Here is a 19,134-nt window from a genome sequence, read left to right on the forward strand (position 1 = left end):
TCTTATACATAAGTCTCTGCCCAGTAAGGAGTTTGTGGGCTTCCTGGAATCCAAGGATTTAGAAGAGTCTACGGTCATCTCACAATACGGGATAATGGGACCATCTGACATAGTTTTACTGGCAACTGAGCCCTGAGATACTTCATTAATAGACAGTATGTTAGTGGCATGATTCAAGTCAGTTTGACAACTTGCCTCTGCCTTACTAGTAACTATCTGCATTATATGGTTATCTTTTTGGCATTCTTTGTTAGTCCTAACTAACTGAGCAATTGTCATTTCAAAAGAGTCAACCCATTCCTGAAAATCAATAACACTTTCACATTTTACCAGGTCGCAAATAATTCTCTCTTTTACAGTCTTCCAGTTATTATAAACGTCTGTTCCCTTCCCACCCAAGTTAGGGTTAGGCAGATGTCCATGCTTTTAAAAGGGGAATGCATTGCATCATTTATTGCAGAAGTTAGATAAGGTTGAGAGACTGGAGGAAAGTCAGGTTGAGAGACCTCAAAGGGACAAATATTATCGCTTTGTTGTCCTAAGGTGCTCATGCACTAATTTCTCACAACCTGACTAATAGTCAGAGAGACTGGGAATTGACAAGGGGTATCAGACATTGGTTCCCTTCTCTCATTTTGTAGTCGCTGTCGTCTTTGGGTGCTTTTCGCCTGAATATCCAGCATACGACGCGATAACCCGGCATTAAAGGGGTGAATGCTCCATCACGTAGCAACTGGGCAGAGGATCCCACTAGATTGCTAATATCTTTAGGAACCTCAAAGGCCTCAGAGCAACTGATTTTATGGGGGGGTAGAGCAAAAATCCACTGATCTCTGAGTTACTTTATGCGTACCTGCTCTAGTAATGGGCATTTGTATGTGGACAATATGAACACGCAGATGGAGACCAACAATAAGCCCCTTTTCCCGCACACCAGGGAAAGAGATGAAGGTGAATGGAAGTGTCAGGTATGAATTGGCCCAAGACGGACCAGCTGCGATTGTGACTAAAGGTTTGCAGATACGCAGACTGCAACAGGACACTGCCTCGTGTCTTGCACGGCACCAGTGGACAGGACTCACCAAGACTGTTGCTGAGTGAACCTTCCAGCTCTACCACCATCAAGGCTGACCAGCTGTCAGGGTTGCTCTGTCTGGGTTACCCTGGGGAAGTGTTGGGAATTCATTTGATTTCTGAAAATGAGGGAAGTTATGATTGGGAGAAAGAATTATGTGTTCATTTTCATTCTCCTATTTGGGCCTTAACAATTCCATTTAGAGTGTGGACACTAGCCCTAGCCAAAACGGAGGGTTCAGTCAATAATCTGATTGGCTGGGCTTTCCTCAAGCGCAGTTGGAAACCCCATTAGTTGCCTTTCATTGTCCTGTATTCTGCTGAGGTGGTCAGGTTCCAAGAAGCTCCCAAGTTGTGGCCTGTAGTGTGGCCAGTCAGGAGATGAAATTCCAGAGGAAGTTTGAAGTGTACAGAAGCAGTGAAGAAATCTGAAGTCCTTAAGCTAAGTGAACATTCTTCCAAGATATTTGGTTTTCTTATGAAAATAGACTTCAACTTTAGTTGCTACAACATTCATCAGTTAAATGAAAATACAGTTTCTGCCTTTACCTAAAAAGGTATGAGGAAACTCTTTAAGTAACATTTGAACTATGTGTGTTGTTTAAGTTGCACTTATTCCTGAACATTTGGTTGGTTTACTTGTTTTTGCTCTGCGCACGCTCATCTGAAAGGCTTTGACTCTTACAGCGCTGCACTACGAACGTCAGTTTCATTTTTATTGGTTCCCTTTGTTCGGGAGCTCCATGAAAAGAAGCTGCATACGTATTATACTTTATGGGCCCAGCGCTGCTGAAGACAATTGCTAACGTAGAAGCTTCACACAAATGCTGGCGCAGTCAGGTTAGAAAAGCTGTTCAGCCGCATGAACTTCTCTGGCTCAGATGATACATATGTTTATTTAGTCAGTTTCCTTCCCGAAATGACACTTGCGCGCGCAAGTGTGTGTTTATTTTTTTAACCGTTAAGTGGACAGTAAGCCACTCAAGCGGCTCCTTAGCGAGAGACTCCACAGTATTTCGTTAGTCAATTACTCTTTTGACTAATGTTGAGGGAGCATGCAGGATTCCCCAGAAGAGCTGGTACTAAAGTATAAATAACTCACTGGCTGGGAACGGAAAAGCAGCATTTCCTAGCTGCCGTTTATTTTATTTTCACACAGGCAGCGCAGTGACTTTTACCCAACCGTGGAGACAAAAGACAGCACAGGCATTTCTTTGTGTAGTCCACAGACTGTCAATCGCCGGAGGGTAGGAGGTTCTAAAACTAAAAAAGTTAACTCATTTGTTCCTGGTGAGGAATATTAACTTGTTAAGGAAAATGTGCATGGGAAGGAAAAAAATGAACTTTATTTCTTCATTCTGGGCTAATAATTGACTTCACCAATTCACATGCATTCAAGTTCAGGTCAAGAATGTGAAAGACACGAGAAGCTAACCAAATTTAGAAAATATAATATGAGGAATCCAGTCCTACAATTCAAGGTTTCAAAAGATAAATTCACTCGAATTGTCTAAGCATCCCTCAAGGCCATCAGCTGAGGGAGAACAGGTAACAACGCAGTTAAAATAATATGTGAAATCCAGTTTCCTGCATGTATGTTCTTTAACAAGAGATGTTATTCTATGTCTTCTCTTCCACTACAGATATCCAGAGGGCACAAGTAAATCTGTTCCTATTTTTTGTCTTATCCACTTCCCCTTTCCCCCCCCCTAGGGGTGTTAAGTGCTTAGCCATGAATAATAAGGTTGAGTGCCTCACACCTTTGTGGGTCTGTCGGGGTTCAGCAGCTCCTGTGGACGTCGATCCAAGACTCAGCTGGACACCAACTCAGTAACAGCCACAGCCTGACAACCGCTCCCAGCACAGGCGCCACTGAAGCTTTCTCGGGGATCAGGACTTCAAAAGCTCTGAGCTCTGAGCGCTCCAGCTCCAGCAACAATCACACGTAGTTGCTTCAGGCAGTTAGAGGAAGGGACCTAGAAACACCAAGCTGCACCACCTAGCGGCCGCTTCCGGCCATAGTCACTGCAGCAATGATTATTCTGATTGAGTGAACCCCAATTATTCTGATTGCCCTGCCACAATGCTGCGCAGTGATTGGTCAAGGCAGGTGGGCGAATACATTCTCAAACCTGAATTTCGGTAGTGAGGTCATGCAAAAGCAACAAAGAAGTGACAGTCCTCAGAGTTCAGGGACAAATTCTGCACACGGATTGGTGGAGACACATCAGCCTGGCCGCGTTCCCAAGAATGTGTTCAAAAGATATATAGCAACTTATGTTCCTAGTCAGTACATCAAAACATATCACAATGAAGGTGTCTGGTCCTAAATTCCCCAGTCTGAGGGAGCTGCTGAACCCCACAGGCCCCCAAGGATGTTTGGTTAACATCTGATCTTGTAACATCTGAAATCCGAAACACCCCTGAGGGAAAGGGGAATTGAATGAAATAATAAAGAACAGATTTCTTTCTTCAAGATTTTATGGAAATCTACATGGGACAAAAAACAACGATGAGGTTATTTCTTTACTTCAACCAGAACCCAACGAACATCCTTTACCTGTATTCCCCCTTGAAGAACTTGGAGGAATTATGATGTTTTGGTAAAAAGGTTTTCTCTGTAAAGCTCTTCTGGAAAGTTTCCTGATTTCTTAAATTTCTCTTGCTGGTTAAACACAAAGTCACAGTTGCTTTTTAAGTAAGAGATTTAACTAACCTTGCACAGGTTCTTAATTTAATGCCTATTTAAATAATCAGCTGAGTTACTATTTTGACTGACTTACTGAACTATTTTATCTTCTACAACTTATGTACAACTTCCTTGCTGTTTGGAAAAGTTTATTTCCTTATAAACACTGTTTGTATTTTCTACTCATTAAAATCAGGCACGTTGATCTACCCTTTGCATGTGCAATGAGAAGTGAACACGATTAACTTTCAGAGTTCATCTGTTGCCAGAAATAAGGCAGTAGTGTTCACCTCCTCTGCTAGGACTTCTTTCACTCGATTTCACATGCATGCCAAACTGTCGTCCAAAACGAACACTAATGTCCATCATGCAATCTGGAGACGCTTATCGATGCATAGGCGCTCTGAAATCCTGCTGCTGAGACCATGAGTCACTCGGCTCTGGAGACACGATGTTCCACAATTGCGCACAAGTTTCTGCCCTGCTACTAGAGTCCCTGTACTCTAACCTGCGCCCATATTATCATCCAAAATAAGACAGAGATGCTAACTCTCCGCTCATGGGCACTTTCTGCTGAGATGAAAGGCTATCTCTAGGGAAGCTTGCATGCATCAAAGAAATAAACTGATTTTCTTTGCTGCGGCTCACTCAAGCTCCATGCACAAGCATCTTTTAAATACTAAATGTTCAATACTTCTAATTTTATAATGTCTTATTAAGATGTCCAAAGTCATATAGGTTTTCTCTGGTTTATGTTAATGATAGTCACATCAAGACGTTAGGAAAAGCCCTGCTCCCACTGTGAATACTATATACCCTGTCCTATGCTGAACACTGCTTACATGAACATTCTTCTTCACCAAATCCCTTTAGACTCCTGAAACTGGGCCTAAATAATGGGAGCTTACACATAACAGGACCTTCCTGCTTGAAAGGGACAATGAAAGGCAGTTTAGAATAACTGCCTGAACTCTAAGAACCTGAACTCCACCAATCAGCTTCCAGTTTAGTTTCCTCCATGATGGCTTGGGAAGCTCTGCTCCTAAAAAGAATTATGTAAATCCCAAACCAACTAGTGTACAGGATTAGACAAATAATTTAATATGGATAAATGTGAATGTATGGTGTTATAGGGCCTCATCACGAGTTGGGCGGTAACGCCGGTGCTACTAGCGCCGGCGCTAATAGCCCTACCGCCGAACCCCCGACGCTAATAGTGCCGGATCACGGGTTCGGCAGAACGGGTATTGCTCATTCCCCATTGAGCGCATTCGGGAATTCCCCATTCCCCATTGGGCTCAATGGGGAAATTTTGCACTCTTACCGCTGGTGAATTTCCCACTGGTGGTAAGAGCGCAAAATTTCGGCGGATTTCCCCCCAGCTAAGAGCCGTGATTTGGCGGACCCTTAAATGAGGCGGTAATAGCGCTACTGCTGCATTTAAGGTTTACCGCCAAACTCATGATGAGGGTCATAGTGTTTATTTAAAGTAAATGTACCATGAAAGTGTGCACAGACCTGATAGAAGTTCACAATTGAGCAAGGATGAAACAATGAGCAGTGCAGAGTGTACATGTTCAGGAAGAATGACCAAGGAGCAACACTGTCCTCTGCAGGAATAAATGCACTAAAAGAGATCCAATTGCTAAGACAGGAACCATACAAAGCATCATCACACATAGAGTAGGATTAATCAGGTACCAATGACTTTCATGGAAATGTTTGAACAATCCCAATAGTAGATGCACAATATTAGTGAGGAGTATGTTTATTATATTGCAAGCTGCATATATATATATATATATATATATATATATATATATATATATATATATATATTCATATACATATATTCATATAATTGCAAGAGAATGAAGTTTGCAAGCACCTAAGCACCCAGCTCATAATGTCAAAGACAAAGCAAATGAAATCATGCACAAGCCATGAAAAGGCAAGTGTTAGAAGGGAAGCAAGTCATATTTCCAACAAGGAACTGCAATATTGAACTGGTGATGAACAGTTCATAATGATGGGAACAGTAAGATAGTGCCAACCGATGAAGTCTTTGGGAACAGGATGTAAAAGTAAATCGGCACACTTTCACATCTCACACAGGGATTGGTTGAATTCTGTTAAGTCACTTACTCCACGAATACGTGTCCTGGAAAAGCCAATCATATATTAAATCTGGGGGATACCAATGATAAACCATACCATCCTATCGGCATCACTGGAAGGAAGATGATCTCATCAATTAATTAATAATCTGATGTCTTGTCATGGTTACAAGGGTAGAATTAGCCAGTAGGGCTAGGTATTGTATAGATTTGCTTATGTTACAAATGACGATGCCCTATCACAGGCTGGGGATTTGTAAATAATCTGTAATATTTGTTGTCATTTCTTTTCTAATGTTTACTGGAATTGCAGCCATTTTCAGATTTTATTTTGGTAATGTCTTTAAGACAATTTCCTAGCTTAGGCTGTGTGTTTGTGATAAACTTTTGTTTTCCTACATCGCGTGCATCATTTTCTTTTGAATCATTGGACTGATTTTTATTATGCAATTTGGGAATGGCCTTACATATTTGGTGCCACTTACAGGGATCCAAGTGTCTTCCGGACAGCTGTGGGCTCCTCTGCCGCACTTCTGGGCAAGCGGGACCCACCTGAAGGCAGCAAAAGACTGCACAGACCACGTGGAGGCAGCAAGTGCTGGGGTTACCCAGAGGCTTGCCTGATCACTTCAGGCCTTGGGCCGCCCCACAAGTGCAGGCTCTTTTGGAGATTGGCAGCCCCAGAAGACTTCGGATGACTATAGCGAGCCAGTGTACCTGATCCAAGAACTACAGCAGGAGAGTGAGTAAAAATGCAGTAGAGTGAGTGATGGTATGAAGCACATGGTCTTTCTGCCTTGTTTTTTCTCTTTCTTTCGTGATACAAACTGAAGAGGGCACCCGTTATGAGTATCAGTGACGTCATGTTAGTTATAAGACTTGAAAAGCAAAGTCTACACATCCCTCATTAAAGGAGGGAGGGCAGCACTGGTTTAGAAATAGAGTGGGAAGTCCTGCATTAGCAAGGACTGTACCCTCCATCCACAGTGGGGGACGAGGGTCAGAGAACATAAAAATGGTGTACATAAGTGTGATTTTTAATTGCATTGCATAACATGTGTATAAAAGAGATATCGGGTGATCAGATAAAACTGATTGATGCAAGATTTTGAGTGTAGGGAAAAGATTGGGGTGGAGATCATATTTGGAGGGGGCGTGGTTTTTGTGATTTTGTTTGTCCGCAAAGATGTGCTGTGCTTCAGTGCTCAAGTGTTGTCTCCTTTGGTGCTTTCTTGTGTTTTGTGTATAGGAGGTTCTCTGGGGTGCGCCATAGGGCTGGGGTGCGCCATAGGGGGGCGGCTCTTAGAAGTGCTATTGCAAGTATTGTTTTGAACTCTTGTGAGAAGTAGGGACTGATTAGTTGTGTTTGTGATTTCACTGTTTAAAAGAAAATGAGTACTGCAGTAGAGCATATGTGCAAAGAGCGCCCAACTTATTGGGAGAAGATAATTAAGTACAAAAATGAGTGGGACGTGGGAACCAAAGGGACATTGTTTACAGTATGGCCTTCCGAGGGCTCACATGATAGAAATATAATCCAGCATATGTACACCCATTTTTGTCCTCATAAAAGGCTAAAACGCTAAATAAGAGACAGAGGGGCTCATTACAGGTCAGGCGGTCCGGAAATAACAGTGGCGCCCGATCCCGACTCCTGCAGGCGGGAGGTGACCTGGCGGGTTTAACACTGCCAGCCTGCAGGCGGATGTGGAAACACCAGCACCATTCGGCAAATCCCAGAAGTCGAAACACCGGCACCATCTCGTGATGGTGCCGGTGTTTCCATGTCCGCCTGCAGGCGGGTGTTGTTAAACCCGCCAGGTCAGACCTCGCGGGAACATCACGTCCCACCTGCAGGACTCGGGATCAGGCAGTCCGGAATTAACAGTGGTGGCGGGTTTACCGCCACTGTTAATTCCGGACCGCCCGACCTGTAATGAGGCCCACAGTGTGCTAGAATTGTGGAAATTGTATGAGGAAATTGAGAGTGCAAATAATGAAAAGGGAAATACAGAAGGTACTACAGACCCGCCCCTCTTAGGTAGCACCAATAGGAGACAGGCTATGACAGTTGTTGCCCCAGACAACTTCAGAAAAGCGCATGTAATCAGAACAGGCTCCAGTGCCTGAGCCACCGACAGCCCCATCCCCACCCTGAACCTATCCTTTAAGACCCACAGCAGGGTACACAAATCCCTGATAGAAACCCCAGCCTATTCCAAATAAAACACATTTGGGGAACAAATACCCCTAGTGACAAGCGAGACGCAGCTATAGTAAAAATAGAAAATAAAGCACATAGAGATTTAGAAGCAGCAATAAACAAAACAGAAGAGAAATTGTGAAGAGAAATAAGGAAGAGCGAGGGGCATTTCCCTATGGTAGATGCTGAGACCTGGGTGGCAGACATAATACTATTAAAATTGCATAAGGCTGTGATAAAAGACATAAAAGTAGAAACTGAAAAGCCAGAACAACAGGAAGTAGAGTATGAATCTCAGGCAATTGACAGTGAAGATGAGCAGGAAGAGAGTGAGAATTAGGAAACTGAACAGGATCAGGAAAAAGGACCCCAATGGAGAGAAGGTTAAGACCTTGCCCCCGAACAATGGCAATAGTTAAAGGGAAGAAAAAGGCTAGGAAACATCAAAACCAAAACGGGAAGGCAATTCCCATGAATACAAAAGCTAGTAGGCAGATCACAATGCATATCATGGCCCGATATGGACAAAAATAATTTGATTAAAACCCTACCACCTAACACAGCGGGGGCGAGCAAGTGGATCAACGCATTAGAATAGCACACAGCAGGGGCTGCTCTTGCAGTAGGAGATATGAAAGGTTTATTGGGCAGCATAATAGGGGATCAGACAAACACTGTTTGGGAAACAGCAAGGTAGCCAAGGGTCCAGTTAGAGAGTGATACACACATACACACGACAGAATGCCATTCAACAACTGTCAAGCCTGTTTGTAGGATGCATTGAGAAAGACATACCCAGATAGACCTGATGTAGTTGCTATCATGGCACGTGCAATGAAACATGATGAGGACCCTGCTTTGTACATTCAGTCCATCTAAGGGATGTGGTGTGAAGAGACAGAGGAGACATGGGAAAAGAACATACCATTCTTCTACCATGTATTATGAAACGGTCTTCCCACAGAGGTGCAAGTGGAATTAGACAGAATAGTAGGTATGGAAATGAAAGGATGGGGCGAGATACAGGTGCATATATTACCTTTTTGTTAATGGAAGTGCAAGAATGAAAGTGCAGCAGAAGAGAAGACACAGTGCGCAGAGGCGAAGTTAGTACAAAAGAAACTAGCGAAGGTTAGTATGGAAGGTGTAGTAGTAACTAATCCTACAGATGCCCAACACCAGTCAGGGCCATCACAATAATGGACAAATAACCCAGGCAACAATCAAAGAAACAAGGGAGGGGTACAGGGGACAAGAGGCAATTCACAGAAAAGGGCAAGTGGGAGGATTTTGGGGATTATAACCACAGTTTGGAGGAGCATGTTCGGATATGTGGAAAGATGGGACACATGGCTAAGGATTGTCGAAGCAGAACCCCCCCCCCATGCAATATCACCCAGGGGCACCTCCAGCCCAGTATTATGCACCAGAACAGACCCCTCATACCACGGCCACACACAGGGAATATATATCCCAAAGCAAGCAATAACCCCAGGACCCACAATTGCCCCAGGATCTGCAAAACCCCAGAACATAGGACCTGTGCAAGTAATTGCATCCACACAAGGACAACCCATACAATATCCAACCCCGAATGTCATGCTAAATGTCACCCAACAGACTCCATCGCAAGCACTCACTTTACCATGGGAACAAAATGCCCTTCCTCGGAAGAATGTGACACACTATACTAGAGCCATTGTCTTAAGGAGCAATGCTTTCCCACTCCCAGGATCAAATGCGTTTGCACAAGAGCACAGCCCACAGCGAGCCCTGACGTACCCAGTCCTTTCAATCTCCCCAGACTCAGACAAGAAACCTAAAGTGGGAGTGAGGATAGGGAACAGAATATTCACCCTTATGGTAGACACAGGAGTCACCCAATCTTGCATGAGGGAGGGACGGTTTCCATTGACAAACTACATTATGGACACTCAAGGATTCTCTGGGGCAAATGTAAGGGTTCCTTTCACAGAAGAATTACCCCTCACTATAGAGAATCAAGAGATAGTATCACCATTACTTTGCAGCACAGAGACACCAGTGAATATGTTAGGTAGGGAACTCCTTCAGAAGCTAAATATGACCATTTCATTCACTGACAAAGGAATTGTGTGTTCAACGCCATGCATGCACTACAACAGAGCAGCCACAGTAATACAAGCACTCTGTAGCACCAACACAATCCAAGCACTACCATTACAAAAGACTCTATTCACATATGCAGTGACCATTTTGATTGCCTGATTACCAGGCGGCATACAGGATGTGATATTTCACCTACCAGCAGAATTTCTATTCAGACCAGCAGTACCGGATGAGGCAGCCCTAGGGGAAATCTTTATATTACACATAGAAGCAGTGGTCCTGGGTAAAGGCACAGTCATGATAACAGGCACAGATGAAGAAGGGATGGAGTGGAGGACAGTACTGTGCATAGACCTCACACTGCCATTAAAGAGACTTCGCAGATGAACCGTTATTTGCAAACTTGGAAACAGATGGAGAAATAGTATTCAAAAATCAGCATACCCTGTCACAAGGTATCACAGCACAGAGAAATACTGCAGACAATACTGGCAGCCACCACAGCACCCTCACAGGTACAGGAGGACTTGGCACAAGTGCCCACACGACTATGGACGAGAAAACCACATGACGTAGAGCAACTGAACAGTATAGGGGCAGTGAAATTGAAAGAAAAACCAGGAGCAATACTCCCCAGAGTAAAGCAATACCCGCTGTCCAAAGAGGCCGGTGCAGAAATTTATGAAACCATCAAAGCATTACTAGTTCAAGGCATTATAGTGCCTTCAGATATCACGTAACCCGGCTATATAAAGCAAAAGGGTCATCACAGAGGTTCATTCAGGATCTCTGACCTCTGAAGGACATAGTGGAAGCAGAACACCCACTAGTGCCAAACCCTGGAACAATATTGTGCAAAATACCTTCAGATGTAGTCTAATTAACTGTAATTGATCTTAAGAATGCATCCTTTACCATATCATTACACCCAGCGTCCCAGTACTTGACCACATTCTCATATCATGGAAAGAGATTCCAAAAAACTCATTTTCCACAAGGGTACTGTGAATCCCCTAGTCCTGCAGATGGACCTAGGAAATATCCAAATGGCAAGCACAGTGCAACAGTATGGTGATGATATGTTAGTATGTAGCACCACAGAGGAACAGTGCATAAAAGACACAAAACAACTTCTGACAATTCTTGCAGACAAAGGGTACAAGGTGGACAAAGAAAAATTACAGTACTGTCAAAAGGAGATGGTATACTTGGGACAGATCATATCCTCCGCAGGAAAGAGATTGAGCTCAGACAGAGCCATAGCAGTGAGAAATACACCACAGTCTAAAACAGTCAGACAAATGTAGCAATTCTCAGGTCTGTGTAATTATTGCAGAACATGGGTATTTGATTATTCACCACATGTTAGACCCTTGCTACAGGCACTCAAAAAAGCACAAAAGATGAAAGGCGCACTCCAGTGGACAGAAGAGATGACAGAATGCTTCAAGAACCTTAACATAGCTATCTCCAGTACGAGCAACCCCAGACTACACAAGGTTTTTCTTATTCTCACACTCAAATGGACAGGTCATGACAGCTGTACTCACACAGTCATCATCACAGAGATACAAGCCATTGGCATTTTACAGTGGTATTTTAGAACCAGTAATGCAGGGTCACTTCCCATTTGAGGAAGCATCAGCTGCTGCAGCATTTGCTGTACAAAAATCTGACAGCATAGTTATGGGATGTATTTGTATTTGTATTTGTTTTATTTGTAGTGCGCACTTGGCCCAAGAGCATCTGGGCGCATTTCTTAGGGAGGGTTAGCATCGGAGGTACATATAAGGCAGTGAATTTACAATAATGTCAATATGCAGCAATATACAGCAGAGTACAGCAAGTTTACAGTTATTTACAGTGAGGCAGAGTGTCATGGGTAGGGAAAGGTATCAGCGAAAAAAGTCACAGTTGATTACATAAGGTGGTGTGATAGCATGCAGTGTACAAGAAATAATGGCGAAGCAGCAGGTTATGTGAGAGAGGAAGTGTGGTCCTGCTCGAAGAGCCAGGATTTTACTTTGTTCTTAAATGCGAGATATGATGGTTCAGCACTTAGAGTGGAGGGTAAAGTGTTCCAGAATGTAGCGGCAAAGACTGGGAAGCTGGATCCCCCTGCTTTTTGGAGCTTGAATCGAGGTATTATTAGTGAGTGGTTTTGTGCAGATCTTAATGGTCTGTTAGTAGTGTGGGTGGTGAAGCGGTTAGCAGGATAGATAGGTGCCTGGTTGGTTATGGATTTGTGAGTGAGTGCAAGAGTTTTGAGTGATATTCTAGAGGCAATAGGGAGCCAATGTAAGCTGTGTCATGTGTCAGAGATGTGTGATATCCTGGGGATGTTGAGGGCTGTCCCTATGGCATTATTTTGGGTGACGTGGAGCTTGTTGATGTTATTTTGGATGGTACCTAGATATAAGGTATTGCATTAGTCAATTTTTGCAATAAGAAGGGTTCTGGCGAGGGTGATGCAGTTAGGGGTAGTTAGGAACGGTCTGCATGCTGGTATAAGCTTGCAAGTATAAGCTGAGGCAGCTGCAACAGCATTAGTTTGTCTGGTGAGTGACAGTGTGGAGTCAAGATAAATGCCTAATGTTTTTGTATCCTTAGAGACGTTAATAGTGTTGCCGTCAATGATAAAGGATTTGAAAGTGGGATCCAATTTACTGAGTCTAGTGTGGGAACCAAGGATAAGTAACTCAGTCTTCTCATCATTTAATCACAGTCCATGATGTGCCATCCAGGCCTGGATGACAGAATAAACATCATTAAGTGCTTTGGAATCAGTGGCAGTGTTGTCAGTGATGGGGATGAGCCACTTTGATGTCCACTTTGATGTCCTGTCACTTTGTATGTTGAACATACAGTTTTTGCCATTTTCTCACACTCACTACCTAGAGGGCTAGTGGTTATGAGGTAATCTTGACTAATCCATCCATCCCCATAGTGAACCCAGCAATATATATAACCAAAGCAGTTGAACCCCAAGATCAGGTCCATGACTGTGCAGTGTATGAAGGAGTGCTGGACGAATACAGCAGGGTGGGTGAAGACACCCTAGACACAGGAGAAGTGCTCTATGTAGATGGGTAATCGAGTATAGACCAAGAGAGTGGCCAAAGACACACTGGAGTAGCAGCAATAAGCTATGTGAAGGATCAGGAAGAACAATTTCAAATACTGATGCAACAGAGGTTACCCTCACACTATTCAGCACAGGCAGAACTCATAGCACACATAGAAGCGCTAGAGGCATCATCAGATGATGTATTCACCATTTATACAGACTCAGCGTACATGACATCTACAGTACATTCAGACTTATCAAGGTGGAAGAGAAGAGGATAACAAAAGGCAGATGGGTCACTAGTCCAACATGTGACCTTGTTAGGAAGACTAATAGATGCATTGAAATGTTCCCTTCACGTAGCAATCATGAAGTGCTCAGCGCGCTCTAAAGGGAAACACATGATTTCATGTGGAAACGCGCTGTGGACGCAGCTGCCAAAAAGGCGGCTTATATGCCCTTTCCAGAGGAAAGTCAAATGCCTGTCACGGCAGTACAAGAACAACTACCAGATTACTTGTGTGTGCCTAATTTGGCTGTACAAGTGGATACATTCATGATAAACTGCTTCACATGCCACAAGTTCCATTGAGGCCACACTCTCAAGACACTCAAGGCAACATTGCCTCACCCCTCAGGGACTTTCAGGGAGCTCCAAAGAGACTATATTGATATGGTGAATAGATGCAGAATGTACAGGTCCGTAATAGTAGTTGTGTGCCCATATTCCAGTTGGATCGAAGCAGGACCCTGTGTTAAAGCAGTTGCCAAATCTTTAGCGAGGTTCCTTGTGAGAGCAGTGTTCCCCCAATGGGGTATTTGTGAGATACTGTGGTCTGATAATGGCCCTCATTTTGTGAATGAGTTCTTCAACAAAGTCACAAAGTTATTAGTTATCACACATAAACTATGCACAGTGTACCACCCGCAAGAAAATGGGCTAGTAGCACATCTGAATTGCTTGCTTACAATTAAGTTAGCAAAGCTCTGTAATACACTAAAGAAGAGCTGGCTCGATTGCCTTCCTCTTGCCTTGTTCAGTCTGCTCAACCAGCCAAGCAAAGACTGCCACCTGTCACCTCATGAAGTAGTGATGGGAAGGAGGGTACATACTCCAGGTGCGCTCACACGAATCGTGTCTGACGCAAACCAAAGTGCTGATTGGGAAGGAATTTAATGTATATCTCAAACACATGTCGATCTGTGCTAAGCTTATATCTTCCCAGATAAATATCAAAGTACACCAACACGTTCCAACAGACAAACATGACACAGCGACAGAAGAACCCCTTCAACTACAGCAAGGCAACAGAGTCTACGCCAGACAGCACATTCGTTTTTGGAATCAGCCAAAGTTTACAGGACCCTACAAAGTGGAGAGGGCCACACCAACTGGCCTGGGTGCATCTGACAAACTTAAGTAAAGACACCAGCACAACGCCACAGCACTGAATCGCAGCAGACATTGAGGTTCGAACAAGAATCAACAGCCAAAGTTGAGTTCATATTGTACAGACTAAGAGAAATTACATTAGGAGGATGAAACCTTTTGGGCACAGCAGAGCCAGTGCAGCAGCCTACATTCAGGAAGCCAAAATGAACAATCGTAGAAATATTAAAGAATGTATTCATAGGGATATTCCGTCTATTTTTTTCTCTTCTTCTCTCCTTTTCACTAATTAAATAACTGAATTTAGGTGTTAGAAACAAAGGAAACAATGATAAAGAATTGATAAGTGTAAATACTATTAGAAGTAACCTCGTAACCAGACACAAAAGACAATTGAATGCAGGTGTAAATATTAATTCATTAGATGAGCATCATTGTGAAGGTATTTACATTCAGTGCGATACAATGAAAGCAATCAGTAGGGCTGAAATGACTGAGTCATATTACATATGTGGCTTATCCACATGCGGTTGGCACCCCCAGGCTGTTCTTATGTAAGGAAGTGCTGACTTTAGAGACACAGGGCCTCATTACACGCAAGGCGGTAAGGGTTAACGGTCACCGGTAATGCTACCGGTGACCGTTAACCCTTACCGCCTTACTACAAGGTCCCTTTGCAGGACCCGACCTTAACGGCTGGTGTAGACCAGCCGTTAAAGTAGGGACCCGCAAAGGGACCTTGGTGCTAATTACGGTACCGCAATTTGCGGTACCGTAATTAGCGCCTTCTCCACTCCCATTATGCCCTATGGGGCAAAAATGGGAATGGGGAAGGGCCATGGCAGCATGGGGAATTACCGCCCCGCCAACCTCGGAATGGGGTGGTAATTCCCCATTCCGCCATGGCGGAAACTGTAAATTACCGGCATGAACCTACCATGTAATGAGGCCCACAGTGCTTGGCACACTAAGTAATTTGTAAAGTGCAAGGACAGTTTCAGGGACAAACAGTACAAATTAAACTGGAAGAAAATCCAAAGAAGAATGCAAAAGAGAGGGGAAACATGAAGATGTGCAATGTCTTGTAAAACCACAGATAGTGATAGAGGGAGCAACAGAGTGGAACAAAAAGGGGGTGAAAGGGCAATCAGTATTTAATGCAGAGAGTCTCTCTAGGTCCTCTCTAGGCTGGACTATTGCAACAGCCTCTTTTTAAATCCTCCTGCCTCTGCTCTTCAGCCTTTACAACTTATCCAGAACAGGACTGTGAAGCTTGTCCTTGGCCTCAGGCCCAGTGATCGAATCTCTCCAGCTCTGAAAACTCTTCACTGGCTACCTGTGAATGCAAGGATCAAGTTCAAGACCCTCTGCATTGTCCACAAAGCCTTCTGGGGCCTGGTACTGCTCTACCTCCAACTTTTTCTTCCAAAACATCTTCCTTCTGGAGCTCTCCGCTCATCCACCTCCAACTCTCTGAGGGTCAGACGCTTCTCCAAGCAGAGAGTTGGGGACAGATTTATCTCCTCAACTGGAGCCTCCCTCTGAAACATCCTCCTTGCCTCTCCTAAATTTGAGCAGAAGCACCTCTGGTTCCAGAAACAACTCAAGACCTTCCTTTTTGCTTACGCTTTCTCTCTTCCTCTCCCCTGCTGATGCACCTGACTTCTCTGCGCACTGGTCCACTGGTCACCCTCTGAACTTGGGCCCAGGCTCCTGCATGTTCAGTTGCCCTCGCATTGCCTCCCGGCTCCCCAACACTTAAGGGTCTGTATTTGCAACACTACAGTCCCTTCTCTCTATGCTTATGAACCACCGGCTGGCTGCCCTTGTGAGTTAACTGCACTTCCCACTTCCGCTCCCCCCTGGCATTTCACCCCTTTTCTCTTCCCCTCACTTGCGTGATCTGAATGACACAATGCCTAGTAAGATCGTTATTTTGTCTTCCCGTGTTTCCCCTCCATTTCTTGTCGCGCCTAGAAACACTTGTGTAGAGGCGTGTTATAAATGCCACATCATATCACATCATATCATGGAATTCACTGAAGAAGCTACAATATAAACAGGTGAGAGTTGTAGAAATGTCTGTGCATTGCATGTGAATACAATGACCAGTCTGCAGCAACATGAACAACCTGTAAAAGTACAGAAACTCACTCGATCTTTGTTTTTGTTTCAGAGGCAAAGGAAACGTGCCAGTGGGCTCAAACGCCAATTGCAATCAAGCCTATATGATGCCAGCACTGAACGAGGGAACAGCCACAATCATGGATTTCCTGTGGCAATGCTGCACAAAGGCGTACAATTTGTTTGGCTGAATGGATTGATTTTTATTATACAATTTGAGACTTGCATTTCAATATGAGCAAATATGAGCGAATAACAGAACCTTGATATACTAACCTGGGTTTCCATAGTACAGGCTGCACAGTCACAGCTACTCCTGAGTGTGTCATACATATCTGGGCTACTGTCGACTGTGCTTTCACGATATCTGGAGCTCTGCAGAATGGATGCAATGACACAGATTATCTTTCTTCAATGGTTCAGAGATTTTCTATTACACAGAGATACTTAAATTAGCTTACTTATATTAGCTTCATTTCAATGTCATTGTACTAGGGAACAAGAGGTGTGCTGAACAATTGGGCACATTTCCTTCAAAGCCACTGTACCATAACTGCAGTTATAACAATACAAATGTACCCAGCACCTACCTGGTTAACACTTTTTTAAATTGGGCAACAACCATGCACCTGACCCCTTCACTCATGCAGGTTTTCCAATTGAATACCAAAACAGCATGCATAATCTTCCCAGAGTGAATTCCTTGAACCATCCTACCCACTCAGCACTATTCTTCCTTTGAGAGCCTAGTATGCAAATTGGTCATCTCTCCTTCCTCCACCCTGACCATTGCTACCATCTACCGGCCCCCTGGCACTTCTTCTCTGTTCTCTCTGAGTGGGCAGACTTCTCTTCCTCCCTGCTCTCTACCACCTCCAACCTGATACTACTAGGTGACTTCAGCATCCACATAGACTCCCCTTGCACAGCAACCACCCTCTTCACTGACCTCTGCTCCTCCCCGCCCATCGCCATTCTTCCTTCTGGCCTTTCCCATTCTGCTGGAGACATGATAGATGCCATCATCTAACCCAACCGCACTCTCTCTACTCCCCTGGTTACCTCTCTCTACTGGTCTGACCACTCTCTTCTCACCTCCCACTTGGGTCCCTATGGCCCTATGACAACTCCTCATAAAGCTCTGCCAACCTCGTTCACGAACATCCGTCCGATGAAACGAGTATCAGCTACCACCTTCTTCACTGACCTCTGCTCCTCCCCGCCAATCGCCATTCTTCCTTCTGGCCTTTCCCATTCTGCTGGAGACATGATAGATGCCATCATCCAACCCAACCGCACTCTCTCTACTCCCCTGGTTACCTCTCTCTACTGGTCTGACCACTCTCTTCTCACCTCCCACTTGGGTCCCTATGGCCCTATGACAACTCCTCATAAAGCTCTGCCAACCTCGTTCACGAACATCCGTCCGATGAAACGAGTATCAGCTACCACCTTCTCTTCAACCTTCATTCCCCCTTGCCCACCCAACACAAATGCTACCACTGATTCTGCCCTCAGAAACCTCTATCTGTCCATCACCAACACTCTTGACATCCTTGCCCCAGTCATGAGGATCCACCTGAAACCTGCCTCCAAGTGTAACACCTGGTAGGACTCTGATCTTGCAGACCAAAAATCTAAGTGCAGGGCTGCTAAACAAAAGTGGCACACTTTAGGCTCACCCTCTGACAAACTGGCGTGCCACATGATCCAAAGACACTACAGACTTTCCATCAATGCCAAAAAAAGAGCCCACATTCAGGCGCGAGTGTCCAATGCGTCCAACAACATGGCTGAACTCTTCAAATTTTGCAGACAACTTGCCAACCCCTCTGCAGAATCTTCTGCTCCTTCTCCTTACAGGCCCTCTGCAATGCACCCGCCTCTCACTTCACTTCTGTAGAGGAGGTCCCAAGCATGATTCACACTCCAACTACCCATTTTGAAGTACCAGGAACGTTCACGCCAAAATAGGTGACTTATGATGAGCAAATAAACCAGCAGAGAGCCGCAGTGGGGATCTGTCCAGTACCTATCACATTGACAGCACCCATTGAAGTACTGACACCTAAGAAAACCTGGACAGTGTGGTACCCATTGAGAAAACCATATCGACAAATGAGACAGAATGATGATTGTCAAAATGCAATACCCGAAGAAGCCAAGAAGATACTAAAAGAAGATGAATGGTGACGTCACAAGAACCCGGACTGACTCACAAATAGAAGATATGATGACCTGTGAATGATGAAAAGAGACAAAACACCATGGATAAGTGACATCTCGAATCTAAAGTGAAATAAGTGATGTTAAATGTTAGAAACTTATGCCATGAGCGTGATGAGGATATTCAGCCAGTTTACACGTGTACATATGCAGAGT

The 19,134-nt window shown here is 44.3% G+C and overlaps 1 protein-coding gene across 7 annotated transcripts in view; it reads right to left on the minus strand.

Annotated features, from left to right (window-relative positions):
- Positions 1 to 19,134, minus strand: part of LOC138525572 (uncharacterized) — a 1,145,196-nt gene that overhangs the window by 825,407 nt on the left and 300,655 nt on the right. For all 7 annotated transcript variants that reach the window (XM_069635615.1, XM_069635611.1, XM_069635616.1 and 4 more), the window contains exon 6: positions 17,029 to 17,127. In XM_069635615.1, the coding sequence (XP_069491716.1) occupies positions 17,029 to 17,127 (99 nt within the window). The remainder of the gene's footprint in view (positions 1 to 17,028; positions 17,128 to 19,134) is intronic.

This window comes from Ambystoma mexicanum, chromosome 7p, assembly GCF_040938575.1.
Source record: "Ambystoma mexicanum isolate Mex_15411 chromosome 7p, UKY_AmexF1_1, whole genome shotgun sequence".
NCBI classification, from domain to species: domain Eukaryota; kingdom Metazoa; phylum Chordata; class Amphibia; order Caudata; family Ambystomatidae; genus Ambystoma; species Ambystoma mexicanum.